The sequence below is a fragment of the Pongo pygmaeus genome, chromosome 15 (genome assembly GCF_028885625.2).
Source record: "Pongo pygmaeus isolate AG05252 chromosome 15, NHGRI_mPonPyg2-v2.0_pri, whole genome shotgun sequence".
NCBI lineage: Eukaryota > Metazoa > Chordata > Mammalia > Primates > Hominidae > Pongo > Pongo pygmaeus.
The window spans coordinates 33,076,528-33,099,242 of NC_072388.2; the positions used below are offsets into that span (position 1 = coordinate 33,076,528).

The following is a 22,715-nucleotide window of genomic DNA, read 5'->3' on the forward strand; positions in this document are numbered from 1 at the left end:
TTACTTGAAAAAATGTTATTTTATTTGTACAGTTAAAAAGTTATACATAGAAACTTATAATACAGTTCTGTAAAGCTGAAAGAACTGTCAGGGAAAAGGGAGGGTGTTACTTTTTTTGATTGATCATTAAGGAAGTTAGAGGAATAAAAACACAGTAAAAGGTTTAAAACATTAACATTTTTCAGGTATAAATTTTATAAATACAAAACAAATTCACAAATTACTCTCAATACTAAATAAATATCTAGTTAACAAACTTGGATTTAATACCTGCAGCCAGCACTGGTACAGCACTTCAAGGATTTAAGATTGGATTCATTCATGTGTAGTGTTGAAAGAATGTACTCAAACAATTAAGACATAAACACCTTTTCTAAACTGTGCTATAGCAGAAGACTCATCCATGTAGATAACTCTCCCTTAATACCACAACTTTTAAAAAAAAATCATCAATAACAAAATAAATCATGGGTGAAAAAATATTTTCCAAGATCTCTGGACACATGAATGATCTCAAAAATGTACAAAAACCTCTGTAAACCAGTACTGTATCCAATACATCTATCAAACTTATTAGATACTGAACAAAACTGTAGCAAAGGACATCTTTCCTACATTCTCCTGAGTGCTTAATATTAAAATTGAGAATATAGTGCAGGCCACACTTTCATGTGGTCAATCAGTTGTTATTGCTTTATACAGCATGATTTAATGTTCCATTTTCGTGAACAATTTGTTTTTCTTCAAATATATCCTTTAGAAGGACAAAGTTAGATTCGTGACTTTTTCGCAGCCGGTGGTGTGCTAACTTGGTCCACATTACTGGGTGTGACGTGGAGTCCAAGCTTTTGAGCCTGAATATGAAAAAATGCTTGAAGCCTAGTTCCAGCTTTTGCTTCACTTGTGTTACGAGGGTTGTATTCAAAGCAGTTCGAAAACATTAACTCAATATCATCAATAAACTCAGCTAGAAAGGGAAAGAGAAAAAAAAGATTAGAATGAAAGTACATAAATTATAATAAATATAATTCTTGTATCATATCTGGAAATTTTATTAAGAAAATGGAAGCCCACTTTTTTCTTAGAAAGAGAAGGCTCTGGCTAGGCATGATGGCTCACATCTGTAATCTCAGCACTTGGGAGGCTGAGGCAGGAGGATCACTTGAGCTCAGGAGTTCGAGACCATCCTGGGCAATATAGCAAAACCCCATCTCTACAAAAAATACAAAAATTAGCCACTTGCAGTGGTTCAAGCCTGTAATCCCAGCACTTTGGGAGGCCGAGGCAGGAGGATCATTTGAGGTTAGGAGTTCGAGACCAGCCTGGGCAACGTGGTGAAACTGCATCTCTACAAAAAATTAGCTAGGCATGTCGGGCGTGGTAGCTCATGCCTGTAATCCCAGCACATTGGGAGGTCGAGGCAGACGGATCACCTGAGGTCAGGAGTTCGACACTAGCCTGGCCAACATGGTGAAACCCCATCTCCACTAAAAATACAAAAATAGCTGGGCGTGGTGGCGGGCATCTGTAATCCCAGCTACTCGGGAGGCTGAGGCAGGAGAATCACTTGAACCCAGGAGGCAAAGGTTGCAGTGAGCCGAGATCACGCCACTGCACTCCAGCCTGGGCCACAGAGCAAGACTCCATCTCAAAAAAAAAAATAAATAAATAAATAAAATAAAATTAGGCATGGTGGCCTGCACCTGTGGTCCCAGCTACTTGGGAGGCTGAGGTGGGAGGACAGCTTGAGCCTGTGAGGTCAAGGCTGCAGTGAACCAAAATTTTGCCTCTGCACTCCAGCCTGGGCAACAGAGTGAGACGTATCTCAAAAAAAAAAAAAAAAGAAAGAAAGAAAACAGATTCTGAAACAAGGTAGCAGAACTAAGGCTTAAAACTGTTTAACTGTAAATACTTTAAAATTGTTTTATTGAAACTATCCAATTATGTGATCATATACATTATGTGATTATAAAGAACTTCTTTGAGTAAGATCAGATCTATAAAATATCTTTAACTTACTTGATCCTAATCCATCTTTCATCCCCACATACACTAATAAGTACTTGTGGAACCTCATGGAATGCCACCTACACAACTACATCAACACACATCTTTTTAATAAGAGAAAAACAGCCTCTACCTCTTTAAACAAAAATAAATATCAAAGATGCTATAACAGAATGCCTTAGAAAAATAAATACCAAAGAAAAACATAAATTACTTACATGCTAATTTATATTCACACTTGTTCACTTTTTCACGAATTATATTTAAGGCAATGGGCTTTTTGATGATGTCATAGTAGTCTGGGACCTGTAAAATAATTCAAATATCTCTGTCCACACAGAAAACTTAACTGGAAAGAAGTGTTCAAATAACTAAAAGTTTTGCACTAAAAAGCAACTCAATATGCAACTGCAATATGGTCTTGCTCATGGCTCTCTCCTTCTCTCTATATAGATATATATATGTCTATATAGATATGTGTATATATATATATCTATATATATATCTCTCTCTATATATATATACACACCATTGTCACTTGTGACCAAAAGAAAAATTCTCCAATGAGCATTATTGCATTTGTAATAATGAATAAAATGTATGTAACAAAGTGTAATTTAGGACAAAAATTACCCAGGCAAAATGAGTCAAACAAGTCAAACTAAGATTTAATTTTTTTATGCTATTCAATATTAATCCTTCTCATTCTTGCTCTAGAAGTCTCAAAGTAGAATTCTGATGATGTCACTTCTTCATTCAGAAACCTTTACCTCACACTGGTGAGTGAGACCCTTTATAATACAGTTGTGTGTCTGAGACTTTCTAACCCAACCTCATTCAAACCATCCACCATTCACTGTATTCTCATTTCTGGGCGTCTACCGTATAGCATATTCCTTTTTCCCTGAAACATCCTTACTGCATTTCTTAGTGTTGAAATTCTATCCTCCTTCAATGACCGGTTCCAAACAGTTCTCCTTAAAAAGCGTTCTGAGTATTATTTTGTCCCTCTGAAATGCTCAATCTGTCTTCTCTACTTCTGTAATACCACGATAACTTCTATTACAATACCATAACACTGTTCTATCTTTGCTATATAACAGATCACATTCTGCCATATATATATATATATAACCTAAATACAACACCATCTCATATCCTTCAGTTTGATTAGGCCATCACTGTTACCTAATACCTATCTTTTTTTTTTTTCCTTTTCCTTTGGAGACAGGGTCTTGCTCTGTCACCCAGGATGGAGTGTGGTGGTGTTATCTCGGCTCATTGCAACCTCCAACTTCCAAGCTCAAGTGATCCTCCTGCCTCAGATTCCCAAGTAACTGAGACTGAAGTCATGCACCACCACACTCGGCTATTTTTTTTCTTTTTTTTTTTTTTTTTGTCTTTTTGTAGAGTCAAGGTTTGACCATGTTGGTTAGGCTGGTCTCAAACTCCTGGGCTCAAGCGATCCACCTGCCTCAGCCTCCCAAACTGGTTTTCTTCTTTTTTTTTTTTTTTTTGTCTCTGTCACCCAGGCTGTCACCCAGGCTGGAGTCACCCAGGCTCTGTCACCCAGGCTGGAGTGCAGTGGCACGATCTCGGCTCACTGCAAGCTCTGCCTCCCAGGTTCAAGCAATTCTCCTGCCTCAGACTCCGGAGTAGCTGGGACTACAGGTGTGTGCCACCATGCCCGGCTAATTTTTTGTGTTTTTTTTTAGTAGAGACAGGGTTTCACCGTGTTAGCCAGGATGGTCTCAATCTCCTGATCTCGTGATCCGCCCGCCTCGGCCTCCCAAAGTGGTGGGATTACAAGCATGAGCCACTGTGCCTGGCCCTAAACTATTGAGATTACAGGCGTGACACACTGCACCCAGCCAGAATACCTATTTCTTTTTTTTGAGACAGAGTCTTGCCCAGGCTGGGGTGCAATGGCGTGATCTCGACTCACTACAACCTCCGCCTCCTGGGTTCAAGCGATTCTCCTGCCTCAGCCTCCCAAGTAGCTGGGATTACAGGCATGCACCACCATGCTCAGCTAATTTTTGCATTTTTAGTAGAGATGGGGTTTTGCCATGTTGGCAAGGCTGGTCTTGAACTCCTGATCTTAGGTGATCCACCGCCTTGGCCTCCCAAAGTGTTGGGATTACAGGTGTGAGCCACTATGCCTGGCCCAGAATAACTTTTATATCAGTGTTTCCCAAAATGTGCTCTCTGGGCCAGGACCATCAGCATCATCTGGGCAATTGTCAGAAATCCAAGAGTTAGACATCATTCCAGACCTAATGAATCAAAAACTCTGGGGCTCAGGAATGCATGTTTTAGCAAGTCCTCCAGATGATTCTGAGGCATGCAGCAGTTTGAGAACCACTGCTTTACATAAGAAAAATATGATTAATGGTACTCAATTAACTCTATTCATATTAATTACATAGAACAAAAACATTGAGGTCATTGTAACACACCATCATTATTTATAAAGAATCAGTCATGGCTGGGCATGGTGGCTCACGCCTGTAATCCCAGCACTTTGGGAGGCCAAGACGCATGGATCACCTGAGGTTAGGAGTTCAAGACCAGCCTGGCCAACATGGTGAAACCCTGTCTCTACTAAAAATACAAAAATTAGCCAGGTATGGTGGCAGGTGCCTGTAATTCCAGCTACTCAGGAGGCTGAGGCAGGAGAATCGCTTGAACCCACAAGGTGGAGGTTGTAGTGAGCTGAGATCACGCCATTGCACTCCAGCCTGGACGACAAGAGCAAGACTCCATCTCAAAAAAAAAAAAAAAAAAAAAAAAAAAAAAAAAAAAGGCTGGGTGCAGTGGCCCATGCCTGTAATCTCAGCACTTTGGGAGGCCAAGGTGGGCAGATCACCTGAGGTCAGGAGTTCGAGACCAGCCTGGCCAACATGGTGAAACCCCGTCGCTAATAAAAATACAAAAATTAGCCAGGTGTGGTGGCAGGCCCCGGTAATCCCAGCTACTCGGGAGGCTGAGGCAGGAGAATGGTGTGAACCCGGGAGGTGGAGGTTGTGGTGAGCCAAGATCACGCCATTGCACTCCAGCCAGGGGACAAAAGCAAGACTTCGTCTCGAAACAAAAACAACAAAAAAAGAATCAGTCACAAAATTAGAAGGGACTGAGCTGTCTAACTAGTTTTCTTTTTTTTTTTTTTTTGAGATGGAGTTTCACTCTTGTTGCCCAGGCTGGAGTGTGGAGTGCAATGGCGCGATCTCGGCTCACTGCAACCTCTGCCTCCTGGGTTCAAGTAATTCTCCTGCCTCAGCCTCCCAAATAGCGGGGACTACAGGCGCCTGCCACCATGCCTGGCTAATTTTTTTGTATTTTTAGTAGAGACGGGGTTTCACTGTGTTAGCCAGGATGGTCTCAATCTCTTGACCTTGTGATCCGCCCGCCTCGGCCTCCCAAAGTGCTGGGATTACAGGCGTGAGCCACCGTGCCCGGCCAACTCCATCGTTTTCAACATAGGAACTGATGTTCAAGACCAGCCTGGCAATGAAGTGAGACCCTGTCTCAAAAAAAAAAAAAAAAATTAGCTGGACCTGGTGGCATGTGCCTGTAGTACCAACTACTCAAGTGGCTAAGTTGGAGGATCACTTGAGCTCAGGAGGTTGAGGCTGCAGCGAACCAAAGTATGCCACTGCACTCCAGCCTGGGTGACAGAAACCCTGTCTCCAAAAATACTAAGAAGTAGATATGGCCAGGTGCGGTGGCTCACGCCTGGAATCCCACCACTTTGGGAGGCCGAGGTGGGCAGATCACAAGGTCAGGAGATTGAGACCAGCCTGACCAACATGTTGAAACCCCGTCTCTACTAAAAATAGAAATATTAGCCAGGTGTGGTGGTGTGCGCCTGTAATCCCAGCTACTCAGGAGGCTGAGGCAGGAGAATCGCTTGAACCTGGGAGGCAGAGCTTGCAGTGAGCCGAGATCACGCCACTGCCCTCCAGCCTGGGCGACAAAGTGAGACTGTCTCAGGAAACAACAACAACAACAAAAAAACTAGACAGTGAGTAACAGGTGTTTTGACTTCAAAGTTGTCATGTAGACTAAATCAGATAATATACATGAATACATTTTATCAAGTCTAGTAATTACCTGGATTTTAGAAACAAGTTTCAAAAAAGGCCAGCTGTCGTCATGTCGTACCAATTCTACAACAAGTTGTTCAAAAGCAGACAATTCATGAACTCCTCCCTGTCGGCCAGAACTCCTTCGACCCAGTGTCATAGGTGATGGCTCTGAGTAAATAATTACAACATTTTAGGTGATAACAAAGCAAAATATTGGTTCACTACAAGCCAAACTGGATATATAAATACCAAATTCCAACAGAAAATAGACACTCCATACACTGAGATGTTAACTATTTTCTGGGAGATATGAAAATTTGACCAAAATAGGACCAAATAGTCATTATTTCCTTTTTCATCTTAAAAATGTCCAATTGCATTAAACATTCATTGGGAACAGATTTTCAGAGTGTAATGCAAAAGAAAAATCTAGAACACAAAAGTTTTTGGATTATTTTTACTCAATTTTATTAAAAACACTTTTCAGTTACAGTTTTTTTTTTTTTTTTTTTTTTTTGAGATGGAGTCTCGCTCTGTCGCCCAGGCTGGAGTGCAGGCGATCTTGGCTCACTGAAAGCTCCGCCTCCCGGGTTCACGCCATTCTCCTGTCTCAGCCTCCTGAGTAGCTGGAACTATAGGCACCCGCCACGGCGCCCGGCTAATTTTGTTTTGTATTTTTAGTAGAGACGGGGTTTCACCGTGTTAGCTAGGATGGTCTCGATCTCCTGACCTCATGATCCGCCCACCTCGGCCTCCCAAAATGCTGGGATTACAGGCGTGAGCCACTGCGCCCGGCCTTTTCAGCTACAGTTAACTGAAACTAAGCAATTCTCTAGTATTTCCTAAAGCATATCCTTCAGGAAGTAACCTCCTCAGATCTAGAAACTAGGCTTACGTATAAATTACCCTGCATAATGGAAAAGCAATTCTCACTGGTAAAGTAAAAGATTATTCTTACAGATCTTAATTTTATTTATTTATTTAATTTAATTTAATTTTTGAGACGGAGTCTTGCTTTGTCGCCTAGGCTGGAGTGCAGTGGCATGATCTTGGCTCACTGCAACCTCTGCCTCCTGGGTTCAAGCGATTCTCCTGCCTCAGTCTCCCGAGTAGCTGGGATTACAGGTGCCTGCTACAACACCCAGCTAATTGTTGTATTTTTAGTAGAGATGGGGTTTCAGTGTGTTGGCCAGGCTGGTCTCGAACTCCTCACCTCAGGTGATCCGCCCACCTAGGCCTCCCAAAGTGCTGGAATTACAGGTATGAGCCACTGCAATTGGCCACAGATTTTAATTTTACTATCTAGATAATGTTCTAAAAGCAAAATGCTTTCTCACAGACCTAAGAAAGGTATAGTATAATGAAATCTAGAGTATGTGCATTGGTAGAAGGGGCAGTATAGTCCATATATGTATTCAGATGTATAAATTCTCTCCTTGCAGTGTAGGTCCACACATTTCCCCTTTTATTTGTCCTTAGTACCAGGCTTAGCAATTTCGCAAATCAATAAAAACAAAAAATTTTTCTTCCTAGTTTTTTGAATAAAAATGTTTCAAGTGTATTATTTCTCCAAACAGCTTGGAGAATTGGGGAAAAGCAAAACAGGTAAGGGGATAGGAAAAGCTAAATTAGATCCTGACTGGTGCAAAATTATGATACTTCCCCTAAAAAACTCGACAATCTGGTGACTGCATAAACAGATTACGTGCCATTCTTTCACCAATGAATTCCTTAATCCTGCTGCGTATCCCAATAATGCAATATAACGTATCTAAAATTCTTTGAAGAACAGTGGCTTTTTTTTTTTTTTTTTTGAGAAACAGTGGCATTTTTTATGTTTAGCTTCATTTAAAAAACAACAACAAAAAAATAGGGCCAGGCCAGGTGTGGTGGCACACACCTGTAATCCCAACATTTGGGAAGCCAAGGCAAGGGAGGCAGATAACTTTGAGCTCAGGAGTGCAAGACCAACCTGGGCAACTTGGCAAGACCCCGTCTCTACAAAGAATACAAAAGTTAGCCGGGCTTGGTGGTGCATTCCTGTAGTCGCAGCTGCTTGGGAGGCTGGGGCTGGAGGATTGCTTGAGCCCGGGAAGCAGAGGTTGCAGTGAGCTCAGATTGCACCATTGCACAACGGCCTGAGTGACTGGTATAATTAATAACAATAAAATTAAAAAATCAATTTATTACCACTTACATTAAAAACAAGGGAAAGGAAGAGATTATGAATTTCTTTATGAATAAAGAAATTAGTCTATGAATAATGATTACTATAAACAAAAATGAGAATTAAAAAGACAGCTGAGGCCAGGTGCGGTGGCTCACGCCTATAATCCCAGTACTTTGGGATGCCGAGGCGGGTGGATCACCTGAGATCAGGAGTTCAAGACCAGCCTGGCCAACATGGTGAAACCAACTGTCTCTACTAAAAATAGAAAAATTAGCCGGGTGTGATGGTGCATACCTGTAATCCTGCTACTCGGGAGGCTGAGGCAGGAGAATTGCTTGAACCCGGGAGGCAGAGGTTGCAGTGAGCCAAGATCGTACCACTGCACTCCAGCCTGGCGACAGAGCTAGACTCTGTCAGTCAATCAAATAAAAAATAAAAAGACAGCTGGTCATCGCTTCCTAAAAATATTGCTGCTTCCAACTCTCTCTTTCCCCCAAATTCAGTATTTGAGATGGGAACCTTACCAAATAATCTGATGTAGCTTGTCTAGGTGATGCTGAGTATGTGCGTTTTGAGGGAGGAAAAGGTGGGAGAGAGTGAAATGTGTTATAATGTAGTATCCTGACACTGTTCAAATATTGGCCAATTAAAACAGAACGTCATTTGTAAGTTTATTACCCTGCTTCACTAGTAGAAATACTAGTAATATAATTTACCTTTATTCATTAAATAGTTGCCCCTTCAATGACTATTATGCTTCAGGTCAGATTGTTCCCTAATAACTTTGTGTATCTTAGTGACAGACTTTAAAAAATGATCCAAAGTATCTCAACATTCAATATTTCCAAATTATTCAATTTTCCTAGGGAAGGAAGAGTTTAGATTTCTTCATACCTGGAGATTGTCTTTTTCTGCATCTTCTTTTGGATTCACTCTCTTGGAGAGAAAGTTTTGAAGCAATATTTACAGATCTTGACTGTTCACTTGACTTTGTGGCAATGACTCTGAAGTTAGGGAAGTTGGGACTATTTTCTGGTGTATTATTAGCACTTTTCCTGCCTCTGCGTTTTCTACGAGGACTAAGCAATTCCACAAATACATCTGCTTGCAGTGGGCCATGACTGTGGCGAGTAGAACGACTGGCAATTCTTAAAGATTTTGTTTCTGTAGGAGGAGCAGAGTTTATCTTTCTTAGGCTTCTACCAGTTTTAGAAGAAACAGTTGTTTTGGGTGTGCTCTGCTGACTCCTTGAAGGGTATCTTCCAGGTTCTTGTCGTTGGCCACGACTTGAGAAAGAAGAGCTAAGTTTCCCTCTTGTTTTAACTGGCAATCTAACTTGTGGTCTTCCTCGTTTGGGTAGGCTATAAATATTGTTAGAAAACACAATTATTGTACAGAGCAATGATGAACATATGATTAGCTCTATTCTCCTTGTTGTATTTAGCCAATGAGTTTATATAAATTTTCTATATAACTGAGACTTATCCTAGACTCAATTCCTTAAAGAGTCAATAAGTTTTAAGTTCTCAAGGGAATCTAAAATGTGCTTTCATGTATTTCTTTGAAACGCAAAGAGATTATCTGCAAAGAGAATATTTTATTTTATTTTATTTTTTTTTTTTTTGAGACAGAGTTATCACTGTCACCCAAGCTGGAGTGCAGTAGCACGATCACGGCTCACTGCAGCCTGACCTCCCTGTGATCAGGTGCTCCTCCCATCTCAGACTCCTGAGTAGCTAGGTGTGTGCCACCATGCCTGGCTAATTTTTGTAGTTTTTTTGTAGAGATGGGGTTTTGCTATGTTGCCCAGGCTGGTCTCAAACTCCTGGACTCAGGTGATCTGCCTGCTTGGCCTCCCAAAGTGCTGGGATTACAGGCGTAAGCCACCATGCCCAGTCCACATCTTCTTGGTAACTTCAGGACATCATTATGAAAATTAAGTCCTAAATTCTGATAAATTGTAATAAAATGCTCAAGAGAACCAACAAATAGACTTAGTCAATCATGTTGGAAAACTTAAGAGTAATGAAGTAATCTTAAAATGAAATTCTTTTGTTTCCTTTTGCTACAGGAGACTACCACTTTTCATTATCATTGATACTGAGATAACCTACAGTTTTAGCCAATGGCTGCCAATGAAGTGGGCTTTGAACCCATGGTTCCTGAATACCATGCCAAGAACCTCTCTGTTGTCTTCTGATTCTGACTCTAAAACTATATTTAATCTTTTAACTGTCCTTAATTAAAAGAATGCAACACCTCCATTAACTCATTATTCCTCTCCCCATATACCTGGACTTCCAGTTTATCCCATGTACTTGCAAGAACTTTCCACATTCTTTATCATCTTTATGTCTAACATAATACTGCCCTCACAAACTACAGGGAAGACGGCTCTTCTAGCTGGTATTTCTTAAAACTTTGTTTAAAACAGATGGGGTGGCTCTATCTTAACTTCTCCAACTGTGGTCCTTTTGCACTTTTGACAGTTCTAGGTTGCCTTGCTTCATGCTCATTTTCCCGCTTCCACAAGAATGGGGTTCAAATGTTAAAAAAAAAAAAAAAAAGCCGGGGGGAGAGGGATGATAAGAACAAGGAGCACAATGACTTCCCTGATGTGACTGGCTATGGTCAGGCCTGCTGACAGAAAACCCCCAGTAGATCTGTCTAGCTTATAGCTACCAGTTAGACATAGGCACACCTCATTTTATAGTGCTTTGTGCTTCACTGCATGCTAAATTATAAATTTTTTTTTAAACAAACTGAAGGTTTGTGGCAATTCTGCATCAAGCAAGTTTATTGGCATAATTTTTCCAACAGCATGAGCTCACTTTTTGTCTCTGTCAGATGATTGTTAGCATATTTTAGCAATACATTATTTTTAAATTAAGATATAGAAATGTACTTTTCTTTTTTTAGACATAGTGCTACTGCATGCGCACTTAGGAGACTACAGTGTAATGTAAACATAATTTTTATATGCCCTGGGAAACCAAAAAAATTTGTAACTTGCTTTATTGCTGTGGTCTGGAATTGAAACGGCAGTATCTTTGAGGTAAGCCTGTATATCTACCTTGTGGATATAAAATTCTAAATATCCCTTTATTTTGGCCCTCAACCGGAGGTTCAAGTAAGGGGAGATTGCCCCAGTGCTGCCACAGAAGGAATATCCAGGCTCCACACTCATTCACTAGGCCTGAATGACACAGCATGCTAAGTTGCAGAATACTTAGTTATATGGTAGTATAGAAGCTGTTTCCAGGTGCTAATGTGGCAGAAGTATAAAAATACAGTGCATTATCACTCTCTCTGAGATTCCCCAAATTATCAATACTCCCTTGGGAATATTTTTGAATGTTTATAATATATAATAAGCAAGGGTAACTTCAGGCCACTATATGTTAGTTTCTTTTCTTTCTTTTTCTTTTTTTTTTGAGATGGAGTCTCACTCGTCATCCAAACTGGAGTGCAATGGCGTGATCCGTTACCTCACTGCAACCTCCGCCTCCCGGGTTCAAGCAGCTCTCCTACCTCAGCCTCCCGAGTAGCTGGGATTACAGGTGTCCACCAACACCTTGGCTAATTTTTCTATTTTTAGTAGAGACGGGGTTTCACCATGTTGGCCAGGCTGATCTCGAACTCCTGACCTCAGGTGATCTGCCTGCCTCGGCCTCCCAAAGTGCTGGGATTACAGGCATAAGCTACCGTGCCTGGCCTATATATTAGTTTAAACTAAGTTACAGACCCTAACTATTCCATTTGTATTTGAATAGTGGAGAAATTGGCTAACGAAGACTTACTGACTCATTTTATTGCATGTTAGGACTTACCTGACTTCTTCCTCTTCTTGAGAGTCATCTTCATCTTGTTCTACCTCATACTCTTCCTCCTCACTTTGACCTTCTTCTTCATCACCATCAACTTCATCATCCTCACCTCCCATACTGTCTTCCACATCTTCATCACTTTCCAAGGATGGTCTCTGTCTAGAGGAGAGTCTTCTAGAACGTTGTTTTGGTCGACATTCTGGACAAAACCAGTCTCCTTCAGGCACAGTCTGAATAAATCACATAAATGATCATTAATCATCTATTGCTCAAAATCTTAATGTCTCATTTCTAATCTGATAAGAAGAAAAAAATACCTTGAGCTTTGGTCGAACACAGTAGGTATGATGACCCCTTTCACAGCCATCACAAAGAACCATGTTTTCAGCATCGCCTTTCTTTCGACATATCTTGCAACGCGCATTCAGTATAGATTTAGACCATATCACGCTACGATCCAAGGTGGATAGGTGAAGAAAAACTTGGGATAGACTAGCAGAAGAAAGGAGAGACTCTCTCCAACGGTCCAGAACTGTTTTATAAGAACGCCCACTGTCACTGGCATCTTAAATGAAAAGAGAAAGTGATTACAATTTTTTGGCAAACCTAGTAAATCTTCCTAGAAATAGTTTGTTGGTAGTTTAAATATAGGTTAGATTTTACATTTCTTTTCTTCTGATACTTAACAAAAAGACCATACTGATATTAAAAACAAAAATCTCATGGAAAATATTTGCTGAGCCGCATCTCGTTTATGACATAAGGAATTACTTAAATTCATAAATCAAATGCTAAGGGATTTTAATAGCTAAAGAGAAAAATGATTCAGACAATGTGTTCTCAATCTAGTCTTTGTATCAAATCTTGAGCTAATTTTAAAAACTGGTTACATATGATTCCAAGTCTAAGTTACTATTCATTTTAATGAAGTGTTACTTCCTCATCTCATATAAAAGATGGACTGTTCTCCAACTTAAATATCTTCTATCTCTAAGAAAATAGTTTTAAAATTGTGGTAAGTAAAAACAATGTTAATACTACCAAAAAGGATTTTTCAGCACTAATATTTATATAGAAACATTTGAAACCTTCTGTCACTTAACATCACCATTCTTTATCTTCTGGGCTAAAAAATTTAATCATCTGATTGAATGCTATCAATCAATAGTCATTTTATACTGGTGTGTGATTTCCACTTCAATCTTTAATATTGTTACCACCTTAATTTCCTAAAACATTATACTTAATTCTGCAAGGTATATAAAACTCCATACATAATCTGGTTCTATAATATCATTATTTCCTACTATTATCCTCAAATAAAACCTCCTGGGCAGTAGTATAACGGTTAAGAAAATGCAGACTTTGGAGTCAGTCTGCTCTGAGGTGAGTACTGGCTCCCCCATATGAACTTGGGCAAGTTAACCCATCTGTCTCTCAGTTTCCTCAACTGTAATACATGGAGAGTATCTGCCTCTAAGGTTGCTGGAAACATTAAATGAGATAATACGCATAAGGCATATGAAGTGTCTGTCAGAGTAAATGCTAATATTACTATCGTTATTTGTGCACTGTATAGCTCCCCCTATGTGCAGCACTTTAGAAGATATGAAACTAGTCTATTCTATGGTCCCTATCTTCAAGGAATGTTTAGTACAGCTGGAAAAGTGAAGAAATACACAATGAGTTAAAACCATAAAGCAGAGACCTGTCAAGTACCAATGGACCTTGAGCTCCTGTTTGTCTGTCGGGCAGGGTGAGATTGACAGGACATGAAACTTAGGGCCCATCAAGGTGGTTAGTCCCTCTCTAAAAAGCTAGGACCCCGGAAGGCTACCTCTTCAAGTGTCAGAGTGGAAACAGGTGCTACATGAAAAAATGGAGAGCAAGAAAATTGATTCACTTGGACTTCGGTGTTGGTTAGAAAGGGAAAATAATCTCCCTGAGGATCAAGCAAAGCCTTGAACAGGTTTAAAACCCAAAAAAACATAGGCTAAGATTTTAAAGTAGTCTAGGATTGCTAGTGACCTCAAGTGAATGGCAGAAACAAGTACAAATCTTTGCAAATTCTCTCTGAAGAGATTTTCACAGATCAAATCTGAGGAATGAGAGTTAATCAAAACCACAAGGCACATGTGGAAACAAAACATTAAGTGAAAGCCAGCAGAATCAAACTCATAAAGACTTCAGATACTAGAATTAGAAACAGAATATAAAATAACTTTAATATGTTTTAAGAAGTTTAAAATATGAATAACCAGGCAGTTTGAAAAAGATCCAGTTAGAACTTTTCAAAATGATTGAGATTAAAAACAGAGGCAAAAACACAATGGATGGGTCAAATGGCTCTTGAAAGCTGAGATGGTAATGCAGTTGGGAAAATACAAAGAGATTACTTAGAATGCAGCATCAATAATATTTTTCCATCTTTATCTATGTTGTTTTGTTTTAGGTGTGTCTTTTGTAGACAGTATATAAACCAGCTAGATTTTATGTTAATATAGTCTTTTCTTCTATTTTCTTCACTTTCCCTGTCAACTATCCAAAACTGTATCTAACTTTTAATTGGAGCCACATGTGGTAGCTCACACCTGTAATCCCAGCACTTTGAAAGGCTGAGGGGAATGGATCACATGAGGCCAGGAGTTTGAGACCAGCCTGGCCAACACGGTGAAACCCCACCTCTACTAAAAATACAAAAACTAGCCAGGCGTGGTGGTAGGTGCCTGTAGTCCCAGCTACTTTGGAGGCCGAGGCAGGAGAATTGCTTGAACCCAGGAGGCAGAGGTTGCAGATTGTGCCACCGCACTCCAGCTTGGGTGACAAGAGCAAGACTCTCTCTCTCTCTCTCTATATATATATAATAATAATTGGAGAGTACAGTCCACTTAAATGCATTTATTTCTCCCCTGTCATTGTGAGTGTTTTACTTATCTTGGTTTTTAAAATATAAGCCTTCATGAAAAGTTCTGGCCTGAGCAGGGCCTCTAAGGAATGAGGTAGCAAGAATAGCTAGTTCAAAGATCATTATCTTTCTGGGTAAATCAGAGCATATTCTCACTGGTAATGGCAAGGAATAAGGTTGCAGAGGTCAATGTGAAGGAATGGGAAGAAAGACAAAGTATGAAGAACTTTTAGAATCTTGGAAATTAGTTTGAATGATTTTTTAATGCAAAGGTTGGTGAAATGCTATGGGATTTGATTAACGAGGTGGTTTAAGAAAATTAAACCAGCAGTAGCTCAAGGCCCAATTCTTATTCTAGTCCATAATGAATGTGCCTATTTTTCTATTTTTGCATAGTACTGATATAAGGATAGAAAACAGTATATACAATTGATTCCATTTTTCTGTTGTTTCCTTATCTTAAACCTTGCTTTCCCCCCAGATTACACAACTGTAAAGGGCAGAAAATGTCTTGTTTATCTTTTATCTTCCATTATGCTAGCACAGATAAATTCCTCAATAAATTATTAAAAGGATCTTACTAATATAAAATACTGGCAGTCACATAATCAAATATTATAATGGGAGACTTCATACTGTTCAATGGCCACTATACAGTAATCCATGTGACCAGGACAGGCTTCTCTAGGGGACAAAACATAAAAACTCTTGTCCTATGTCTCTCCAAGCTAGTGAAAGAAAAAAAATGCTGTGAATAAATACTTTATGTGAAACAGGTAAACATAAGTTCCATAGCCATTCATTCTTTTCACTAATAGCTAAGTATACGAAGATTCACCGGTGTCAACTTTCTATATGCCAATGTAGAAGACTGATTAGCTGAGGTGTGAAATACAGAAAGGGAAATGCTAGGAAGATACTATTTTAAGCTTACCCCCAAGTCCATTCCCTTCCAAAAAAATCAAATCCAAGGTTTTCCTTCAAAAGCTAAATATGCAAATCAGTATTCAGCCATAGAGAAAGTAAAAATCATAATTCTTTAAAAAGACAAAACATAAATTTCTTTAAAAAGTTAAAAATTTACCATCTCTCACACTAGATTGATCTTCCTCTCTCTTTTTCTTGTCCTTTTTTTTTCTATCTCCCTTTTGATCCTTATTAATTTCTGTGTTACCTAATTTCAAATTGATATAGTTAGTTGAGGATTTTTTTTTTCATAGCTTAAGGGTTTAACCATAAGTATGACTTTAAAAATAACGGAATTATCAAGCTTAAAAAACATCCTCATGTATCTTACCTAAAACAATTAAAACATGATTTTATCTTCCCCAAATGAAAAAAAGTCTACTTTTATCAGTATGATTAATCTCTAGAATAAAAGGGACATATTAGAGAGGTAGAACGTAAGTAGAATTTTTATTTTGTACATGCTTCCTCAAGAAACTGAAATGATTTCTGAAGCTAAATTGGGAAAATGCCTACTATGATTAATTTGCTATCCTGAAATATTATCAGGTGAATGGAGAATTTCGATATATATTCCATCTCAAATATTCATAAAGTAAAACCTGCTTTTCTCTCCCCAATTAATGATATTCTTGATTACTTTATTTCAGATAGCCTATCTCCCATCTCCTGCTGTCCTGTGCAAAACAGACCTTTCAAAGGCCTAAGTTATTCTAATAACTTTTTATGGAGCAGCAACAGTAGACACCCATATTATAAATGACCAACATTTGACTTCAACCAATATTTAACTTTGACACTACCAAAGTAACAAACTTTTCTTATTTCACTTATTTCTTAAGATCTTGAATTATAATTTTCTATCTTTTGGAATGAAATTAATGTTTGAAAACCACTGTATACAAACCAGCATAAGGAACAGTGTCTCTCATATAACCTTCTAGACAAGTTGTAACAACTCTCAATGTTAACCTTTTTCTTTGTCTAAATATTTAATAAGTTGTGCAGATGAAAATACAGACATACTAAACAATTTGATTTTCCCCCCTTCAACTTATAAAAAACTTTAATGAAAATTTCAGAAGTGGGAAAATGAGCAATATTGTGTCTTATCCTTTTACTCTTTTGGAATCACAGTGTTAGTAGTAACAGTATCTTACATTTATAAAACCTGCATGATTTGCAAATAATTTGAAATTTTAATTTAGCTAAGTGTGTATTAATATGTGGTTGTAATAACAGGGTGATGATCCCTTGTAACACATAACTGGATTTACACAAAGAAAATCCTAAGAAATACTGAAGACTGGGAAATAAAAGTGACATAGCAAATACCAGCTCTGCTATCTTTGGGGAGCTGTGATTATACATATTTTATTTCTTACAATTGCTACTTTCAGTGTGGCCAGTGGGTTATTAAGCTTATGGTAGGATTATCAATTTACAAAAGTGTGAATAGACTTAATGAGATACTGGCCACAACTCTTCAATTTAAAAAGTTGACAAATATATTCACATTTCAAAACTGCTCTGATTTCACTATGAAAACTTTGTTCCAATAATGAGATATCAAAAAATTATTATTTTTTTGAGACAGAGTTTCTCTCTTGTTGCCCAGGCTGGAGTGCAATGGTGCAGTCTCAGCTCACTGCAACCTCTGCCTCCCAGGTTCAAGCGATTCTCCTGCCTCAGCCTCCCAAGTAGCTGGGATTACAGGCATGCACCACCACACCCACCTAATTTTGTATTTTTAGTAGAGATGGGGTTTCACCATGTTGGTTAGGCTGGTCTCCAATTCCTGACCTCAGGTGATCCACCCGCCTCGGCCTCCCAAAGTGCTGGGATTACAGGCGTGAGCCACCACCCCCAGCTAAAACAATTATTTAAGGATTTTAGTCAATTCAAGTAGTTCTTTCAATAGGAGACCAAAAAGATAGGGTTTAAGAAAGTTATTTCTTCCATGATCCCATTACAAGAATATAAATATCTCAACATGATGAGTTATAAATTAAACATCTCAAAAAGACAACAGGGAATTAGAGACAGTTATGATATAAACATTGATTTAGAATTCTGAAACAGATATTTTCCCAAAAACATAATGGTTAGGTTCCTTGATTAGTCCCTAAAAACCCACTAATTTCCTAATTTGTCAAAAAGTGATACAGATAGTATTATTCCTCACTATAAATTATAGAGCATTTCCTCACCCGTGTTCCTTTTAACACTTGGTATTTCTGATTTAACACTTGGTATTTCTGATACAGCATGTGGGTCAGTGACTCATATCATCAAACTATGCCTCAAATGGTAAACTTTTAAGTCACTTATTTGGGGTTCTCTTTCAAATAACAGAAAAAAAAGTTACACATAATCTTTGATTATTCAAGGTCTGACTAGTTATAGGTTTTGGTGATCTTTTTTTTCTTTTAAAGAGACAGGGTCTTACTCTGTCACCTAGGCCACAGTGCAATGGTGTGGTCATAGCTCATTGTAACCTCAAATTCCTGGGCTCCTGTGATCCTCCCACCCCAGCCTCTGGGACTACAGTTGCATGCCATGATGCCTAGCTAATTTTTTTTTTTTTTTTTTTTAATTTTGTAGAGATGGGGTTCTTGCTATATGTTGCCCAGGCTGGTCTCAAACTCTTGGGCTCAAGCGATTCCACCTCAGCCTCCCAAAGTGTTGGGATTACGGGCATGAGCCACTGTGCCTAGCTGGTAATCTTTCTTTTGATGAAACTCTTCACAAAAGACTATTATTCTAAAAATAAATCTCACCTTAAAATAACTCATTTAAAAATGAAAACATCTCAAGTTTTTAAGACTTTCAATTTCATTATGTCAGCCAATAAAGTTCTATTAGTTAAAGACCAACTCAAAATTACTTACAACACAACTAATATTTTGAAATAAAAACAGATACTTACCAAGTGGAGCTTTCAGAAAGCGCCGCTCAATGCCCTGCTCTATTTGAAAGAGTGCCATCGCCAGATAATGAACCACACTGCTCACTGATTGTGGTGTACTTGCATTTGTTGATACAGTACTTGGAGTTTCTGTTTTTATCCCCAAAAGTCTACAATTAAAACAATCAAGAGTTTATGGTACTTAAAAACACTATTAGGTAAAACTTGAGTCCATTCATTGGTTCAAATGCTTATTTATACCTTTGTAAAAAATCATTTCCTCAATCTCATGGAGTTGCAGTAAACTAGTAGGGAAGGGAGACTCATTTAGAAGGACTAAGGGTAAATATTTGAAGGAGAGAGAGTAAAAGAGGGAAGGCTTATGGGAAAGGTTTTAGAGAGGTGACATTGTGATGGGCCTTAAAGCCTAAGTATTTCGGGCAGCTTATCTCTATTTCTCTTGTTTCCCTTTTTTTTTTTTTTTTGAGACAGAGTCTCGCACTGTTGCCCAGGCTGGAGTGCAGTGGTGCGATCTCAGCTCACTGCAAGCTCTGCCTCCCGGGTTCACACCATTCTCCTGCCTCAGTCTCCTGAGTAGCTGGGACTACAGGCGCCCACCACCACGCCCCGCTAATTTTTTGTATTTTTAGTAGAGACGGGGTTTCACTATGTTGGCCTGGCTGGTCTCGAATGCCTGACCTCATGATTCACCTGTCTCAGCCTCCCAAAGTGCTGGGATTACAGGTGTCAGCCACTGCGCCCGGCCTAAAATGATCATTTTAAAGTGCAAACTCATTCACTCAAAGCCTTTGTACATTGTTTTTCTTCCCAGTGTCCTATTTTTCTCAACTTTAGGGCTCAGCTTTGCAGTCACTTCCTCTTGCACTTCCTTTACTATCTCCCATGTACTACTAAGACAAGTAGCCCGCCCATGTACTTCATCTCCACTGGGTATAACCTTCTATCAGTACCCCGTTCTAGTAAATATAATGCTAGCCTCATGTTTCTCCATTGTTCCCTTCTAGATGACAAACTGCTTAAAGGCATATAATATCCAAAATAATCTTGAAAAAATAAAAGTATCTATAGATATACGGATATAGATTCTGATTAGTAATAATATTTAATACTTATATATACTTATTTAGAGATGAGGTCTCATTGTTGCTCAGGCTGGAGTGCAGTGGCACAATCATTATTAGCTCACTGCAGCTTTGAAGTCCTGGGGTACAACGATGGAATAGATGGGACTACAAGTGCATGCCGGCCAGGCGTGGTGGCTCAGGCCTGTAATCGCAGCACTTTGGGAGGCCGAGGCGGGGGATCACGAGGTCAGGAGATCAAGATCATCCTGGCCAACGTGGCGAAACCCTGTCTCTACTAAAAATACAAAAATTAGCTGGGCGTGGTGGCACGTGCCTGTAATCCCAGCTACTCAGGAGGCTGAGGCAGGAGAATTGCTTGAACCAGGGAGTAGGAGGTTGCAGTGAGCCGAGATTGTGCTACTTTGCTCCAGCCTGACAACAGAGCAAGACTCCGTCTCAAAAAATAACAACAACAAAAAAAACCAAGTGCATGCCACCATGCCCAGATAATTAAAAAAAAAGAGAGACAGGGTGTCACTATGTTGCCCAGGCTGGTCTCCAACTCCTGGCCTCAAGTGATCCTCCTGCTTCAGCCTCCCGAGTAGCTGAGACTACAGGCCCATACCATCTTGCCTGGCTCAAATAATATTCAAGTCTACCAGAATTTACTAATTTACTAAGTTTTCCTACAGAAAAGAAGAATAATAGTATAATTACTTTCCAAAATTAATAAAACCTTAAGTTCAAAGATTAAAAAAAAAAACTTTAAGAAATTATCAGTATTCGAATGAATTGTTTTTTGGTTGCATTAGTACAAAGTGGAGTAACAGAGATCCTGAGGTTTAGAAAATGATCATTCCAGTGGTTACAAATATCAAGGTCCTCACAACAAGTTTTTAAAATAAGAAAAAGCAACATATTTACTTAAAACCAAAAACCAAAAAAAAAGAAAAAAACCCTTAAAATGGCAAGGAAAAGTAATGGTTACTTTAGAAAAATCTTTTTGTACCTGTCTTTTACTATGACCTTTGTTTGTTCATCAATTTCCATCTCTTCTACGTCTTCATTCACAGTTTTAATTATCCCATTTTCCTTGTTTTCCTCACTTAACAGCTCATACCGTCCACTTTCTAATGCTGATCTCCAGATATGTCGATCTGTAACCTGTAACAAAATTCAAACTTACTAACCATGAAAAATGGAATATATTGCTTCTGAGAGGTATGAAGTTCAATATACATATAAAATCAATTCATCGATATTTTAGAAATGATTATGAATCAAAAAGGTATCCAAAAATAAGGTTACTAAGTGGCCAAACTGGAATTCATATTCTTCATAGATGAAAACCATAATGCCTTACTTTCTGTATAAATAAAGCATAAACAGTTCTAAGATTGGTCACTTGATAGCAAAAAAGTGACAGATGATGGCAAAGGCATGAACAGAATACATTATCAGCCATGAATTACAGATTTTAAAAAGGTAACAAAGAAACCAACAAACCAACCAGACTCAGCAGAGAAGGCAGGGGCTAGTCAAGGAAGAAGAAAATATCCTTACGCATTTCAACATCTGATGAAAATATCAGAAAAAATATTTTGATGCAGGGGAATAAACTTAGTTTTCATAAAAAATTTATCATTCTCTGGTGTTTATTCAAAACACATATGCCTTGTCTATGCCATATAATTAACAATATGACCAAAATTCTGGACCAAGTAGATTAGACAAACTAAAAATGGGAACAAGTACAAACCTTGATGGCTCCTAATGTTCCTTGGTAGATTCTATCTTCAATATCTAAAAGAAAATCTCTCAGCCTTAGTTCAAGTTGCTTTTCTGCACACATCTGAGATGGATCATATGCATTGGAAGATCTTCCCCGACTATATGTTGGTTTGCTATCAGGCTGAGGTTTGTCTGAAATATTAATCAAATACTTTTATTATGATTTTCTTATTAAAAACTATAATTACTCCATGTGGCTGTTATGATCTTGAAATAACAGATATAAAAGTGCTTTGTAAATCCTCAAGTGCCACGAATGAATGAATGAATGAATGAATATCATTTTATCTTATAAAGCCCTTGTACAGCTACTCAGGAGGCTGAGGCAGGATTGCTTGAGCCCAGGAGTTTGAATCTGCAGTGAACTATGATTATGCTACTGCAATCCAGCCTGGGCAACAGAGTGAGACCCTGTCTCTAAATAAATAAATAAAGCCCTTGTATCCAGAATATATAAAGAACTCTTACAGCACAATAAAAAGACAACTGAATTTAAAAATGGGCAAAGGATCTGAATAGATATTTAAGGAAGATAGACAAATGACCAATGAGCACATGAAAAGATGCTCAACATTGGCGGGGGGGTAGTGGCTCATGCCTGTAATCCCAGCACTTTGGGAGACCAAGGTGGGTGGATTAACTGAGGTCAGGAGTTTGAGACCAGCCTGGCCAACACGGTGAAACCCTATCTCTACTAAAAATACAAAAAATTAGCCGGGTGTGGTGGCAGGCGCCTGTTATCCCAGCTACTTGGGAGGCTGAGACAGGAGATGCACTTGAACCCAGGAGGCAGAGATTGCAGTGAGCCCAACAGCCTGTTTTTTGTCTCAAACAAAAAACAAAAAAACAAAAAAACCCCCAATAATTGTGATCTATAGTTTTTAATCCTGAAAAAAACTGAAGTGGTCATGGTAACATGCCCCTAAATTTAAGCAATCCTTTTTTAAATTTTGATTTAATTTAAAATG

At 38.8% G+C, this 22,715-nt stretch overlaps 1 protein-coding gene across 5 annotated transcripts in view; it reads right to left on the reverse strand.

Annotated features, from left to right (window-relative positions):
• BAZ1A (bromodomain adjacent to zinc finger domain 1A) overlaps nt 1-22,715 on the reverse strand; it is a 119,806-nt gene continuing 97,091 nt past the window's right edge. For 2 of the 5 annotated variants that reach the window (XM_054447909.2, XM_054447907.2), the window contains 10 exons: nt 21,716-21,879; nt 20,966-21,120; nt 18,893-19,041; nt 16,082-16,171; nt 12,410-12,657; nt 12,096-12,322; nt 9,160-9,626; nt 6,121-6,263; nt 2,226-2,313; nt 1-967 (listed from right to left, as the gene is read on the reverse strand). In XM_054447909.2, the coding sequence (XP_054303884.2) occupies nt 771-967; nt 2,226-2,313; nt 6,121-6,263; nt 9,160-9,626; nt 12,096-12,322; nt 12,410-12,657; nt 16,082-16,171; nt 18,893-19,041; nt 20,966-21,120; nt 21,716-21,879 (1,928 nt within the window). In that variant the 3' untranslated portion in view covers nt 1-770. Of the gene's footprint in view, nt 968-2,225; nt 2,314-6,120; nt 6,264-9,159; nt 9,627-12,095; nt 12,323-12,409; nt 12,658-16,081; nt 16,172-18,892; nt 19,042-20,965; nt 21,121-21,715; nt 21,880-22,715 lie in introns of those variants that run through there. The other 3 variants (XM_054447908.2, XM_054447906.2, XR_008493598.2) reach the window with 2 other exon arrangements.